Here is a 3,778-nt window from a genome sequence, read left to right on the forward strand (position 1 = left end):
ACGGGACTCCGTCATGCCCTGCGTCTCCGAGGCACCGATCCCAGCAGCGGGGGCAGCGCTGCTTTCGGGTCAACCCCTAGGATGCTGGCGGGGCTAACGCGGGGCACAGATCGGCCCGGGTCTCTGTGGCCTTGCCTCGCAGCTAGGAGGGGTCGTGCCTGAGTCTTTCAACCTAAAATAAAGCGATCGGGTTAGCCTGGACCAATCTGCCTCCGATGCCCGGGGCTGATCAGGAACCACTGCAGCAGAAAGCACCGGGTCACTGCTAGCGGATGAGCTCCCGGAGCTGCACACAGCCGGGCGGAGCGCTTCTAGGCGAGCCCAGGGCAAGGCAATCCATGAGCTCCACTAGATCGACGGTGTGCGGGTGAGAGGCGTGTTACAGAGCGGCGCTTACACACACACACACACACACACACACACACACACTCCCTTGGGTTTATCAGCTGGAAACGGGCAGGGAAGCTGGAAACTGAGCAGCCCCAGGCCGGCTCCTGAGCGCGCCGCTGGGCTTAAATCGCGTCCAGCTGGGAAGCCGACGCCCGGCTGGACTCGTGCAAAGCCTTGTCCCGCTCCAAACCGTGCTGTCTGCCCGGGGCCAGATCCTGCCCTAGGTTAGGCCGCTGCAAATCGGGAAGGACCCGATCCACCCGCAGGGAGTTTTCATCCAGCGTGTGAAAAGGATCGGGGCCCGGAGCCGTGCACAGGATGATTCCCGCTGAGTTGCCCGAGCTGAGCTTTGTGTTACGAGCTAAGGGACGCGAAGGAGAAGGGAAGGAAGCGGCGAGACCCGCTCCGAGCAGGGGCACACAGGACCCGAGCATCTCCCAGAGCCCCCCCCCCTTCTTGGGGGGGGAGGGGAGTGTAATTCTCCCTTGTCGATGCTTTAAAATGGAGATGTTTCCTCTGCGCCCAGAGAGCTGGGCGCGGGGCTCCGGGACTCTTTGGGAGCGGACCCAGATCGCTCCGGGTTGCTGCTTTCCCCGCTGGGGAGGGCCGGGGGGACAGGGCCTAATTCTGAGCTCTTGTCTGCCTGCGAGGCGATGATCTGGGCCTCTCGCCCTGCCCGGGGGTGATCGCTGCCCTCCCAGCGGCTGCGGGGGCACAGCGCGCAGGGCTTTGCCTTCTCTCAGGGGCGACTCCGCTCCCAAACCCGGCCCTTAGCTCGGGAGCTGCCTGGGCCCCTGCAGTCACCTGCCAGGCCGGAAATCACAGGGCTGGAAGGGACCTGGAGAAATCATCCCTCTCTGCTCCGGGCAGGAGCGACCCAGTCTGCACCATCCCTGGGCGTCCCCAGGCACGCGGGGCCTGGGCTCGGACGGGCAAAGCTGAGGCTGCACCCGATTGCTGGACCTCTCCCCCCAGCCCGTGTCTTGGGAAGCGGCTGCCCAAGCGGGCCTTGCACGGCCCAGCCCTGCGCTGCCAGCTCTCCCCACGGCCCGCAAACACCGCCAGACCGCCCCTGCGGAAGGTGCCTTGGACTGCCTTGGAGTTTAGGGAGGGGAAGACAGAGGCGCGGAGAAAGCAGAGGCGATCGAGCAGGGGCCGGGACCTGACCCTGGTGAGACCTGCCCGCACCCAACCTTGCCTTCCTTGCGAAATCTTTTCCCGATGCCCTCCCTGATGGGCACCACCGGCCTCTCTGCAGTTTCCCAGGCCTGGCTCCTTTCTACCGCCGCTTTGGGTGACCCTTTGATAGCTTTAAGAGCGGAAAGTAATTGCTCCCACTGCTCCTTGGCTCTCTGTGAAGGATCAGGACGGAGGCGCAGCCAGCTCAGGCTGGGGTGGAGAGTCACTGTGATTCCCAGAGAAGCAGGGCAGCTGGATGGGCTGGGCGGACGGACAGGGACATTATATACTTTCGTCCCTAGCTATGGAATAAACGTTTTTTTTTTTCTTTCCATCTTAAAGTGACAGCGAGAGAGAGCAGCCCTGCCAGCATCTGTAAGCGCAGCTTCAGATCCGCAGCGAGAATAAACCCGGGTGTATTTTGGTGCGGCAAAGTGCCCATGCCAGGCTGAGCGGCGGCGACGATGAGGACGCGGGTTATCTCGGGTGGCTCAACAACCTCCGGGCCCAGATGGAGATGGGGCAGTTTTGCATTATCCTCCCAGCTCAGTGCCCTCGGCACTGATCCCCGAAGCGGGGAGCTCGCTGGGCTCAGGGACTGGGTGCCACCGATGTGGGCTTCTTCCTTGCTGCCTCTCTTCTTTTCCTGCTCTCACTCCCCCCCTTGCTTGCTTTGCCTCTTTCTCTCTCTCTCCTGATTTGCCTCTTTCAAACCCAGCTACAGACGTTAATGGCATCCTACTCAATGAGGATCCCCGGAAGTCATCTAGGGTGCAGACAGAAGTGACAATTTTCGCCCGACCTGGCCACACAAAGGCAGGACCATCCCCAGCTAGATCATCCCAGCTCAGGCTTTGTCTAGCCGGGTCTTGAAAACCTCCAAGGATGGAGCGTCCTATAGCATTTTATGTTTAAATGGTCTCTTCTTTAATGCTGTCGGCGCTCTCCCCCCCAGCCCGCACGCTCTGGAGCCCGGGACCTCGGCGGGACCAAGGGCACGTCTGCGCTGGGGCAGAGGAAGCTGCTGGCATGGACAATGCCCGGGCTGGGACCTCTGCTCCGGCCAGGCGAGGGCAGAGGGGCGGGAAGGCGCAGGCCAGGAGCTCTGCCCGCAGCACCGCGCGTTTGCCCCACCGCCAGGATTTGCTTTGTTCCCAAGCGGGGGCCCTCACCCCCAGCACCCCTGGGGCACAGGACGGGGCATCGGGGCACAGGGGGCGCGCATCCCCTTCCCTCTCCTCACCGGGACCCAGGACCCGAAGCCGGATCAAGCTTGTTCACACGGGATCGGCTCTTGGCCAGTCAAGAACCGATCGGCACCCCCGGATCCTCGTTCCCTCTGCTGGAGGAGGGGGCCAGGCCGTGTCCCACGTACCCCAAAGCGTGCTAGTTCCCCTGCTCCCCCCCCAGCCCCAATCCCAGCCTTAGCCAATGCAACTCACCGTAGCAGGGCACTGGCAGGGCTCCGTTGTGGCCGCTGGTCTCCTGCAGCTTGAGGTTGCTCTCCGGGGGCGTTTTGCAGGGACCTCGCTGCATGTAGAGATGCTGCTGCTGCTGCTGCTGAGCTGGGTATTTGTTAAAGGAGCCTTGAGCCCCGGCCGAGCTCGGAGCCTGCCCACTGCCATCCAGGGACTGACATTCCTGCTGGCTATAGCGGCTCCGGCACTTGCTGCTGCTGTCACCAAAGCCTTGTCCTTTGCTGGCCAGGAAAGCGGGGCTGAACTTGTCACTCGCTTGAAATGCCCTAAAAGGCGAGGAGCCCTCTGTGCTCTGGGAGGCTGCGTTGTAGTAGGACTCCATGGCAGCCGGATCACAATAAGAAACACAAGTATCAGCATTCATTCCTAAAATTAAAAGGCCCGAGTGTCCTTAATGCGCTTGGAGGAGCACCAGCCGCCCCGCTCCCCTCTCCCGGCTCGCTCGCACACACTCACAGCTGGGCCGCGGAGCTCTAAGAGGATTCAGATGTTCCTGAAAGCTGACCAGATCTCCAAAGCCCCCTTCAGATCTTGCAGAGCAAAAGGGGTCCTTCCCCCCCACTCCCTCCCTCTCTCACACACTCACTCACTCACTCGCTCGCTCGCTGTCTCTCCCTCCAAACTATCTACACTCCAAGGAGACTCCTCTCAGCAGTCCCCCCCACCCCAGCTTCCCCCACACACATACAAAAAAAAAAGAGACCTCTCCCCCAATTAATATGTAGATGATG

At 61.8% G+C, this 3,778-nt stretch overlaps 1 protein-coding gene across 2 annotated transcripts in view; it reads right to left on the minus strand.

The window, feature by feature from the left end:
• ALX4 (ALX homeobox 4) overlaps positions 1-3,710 on the minus strand; it is a 72,132-nt gene extending 68,422 nt beyond the window's left edge. The window contains exons 1-2 of one of the 2 annotated variants that reach the window (XM_019551980.1): positions 3,504-3,710; positions 3,012-3,413 (exon numbers count right to left, since the gene is read on the minus strand). In XM_019551980.1, the coding sequence (XP_019407525.1) occupies positions 3,012-3,411 (400 nt within the window). In that variant the 5' untranslated portion in view covers positions 3,412-3,413; positions 3,504-3,710. Of the gene's footprint in view, positions 1-3,011 lie in introns of both variants that reach the window. The other variant, XM_019551979.1, reaches the window with a different exon arrangement.
• Positions 3,711-3,778: the final 68 nt, after the last annotated feature.

The sequence above is a fragment of the Crocodylus porosus genome, unplaced genomic scaffold, assembly GCF_001723895.1.
Source record: "Crocodylus porosus isolate Cpor-Errol unplaced genomic scaffold, CroPor_comp1, whole genome shotgun sequence".
In the NCBI taxonomy this organism is placed as follows: Eukaryota; Metazoa; Chordata; order Crocodylia; family Crocodylidae; genus Crocodylus; species Crocodylus porosus.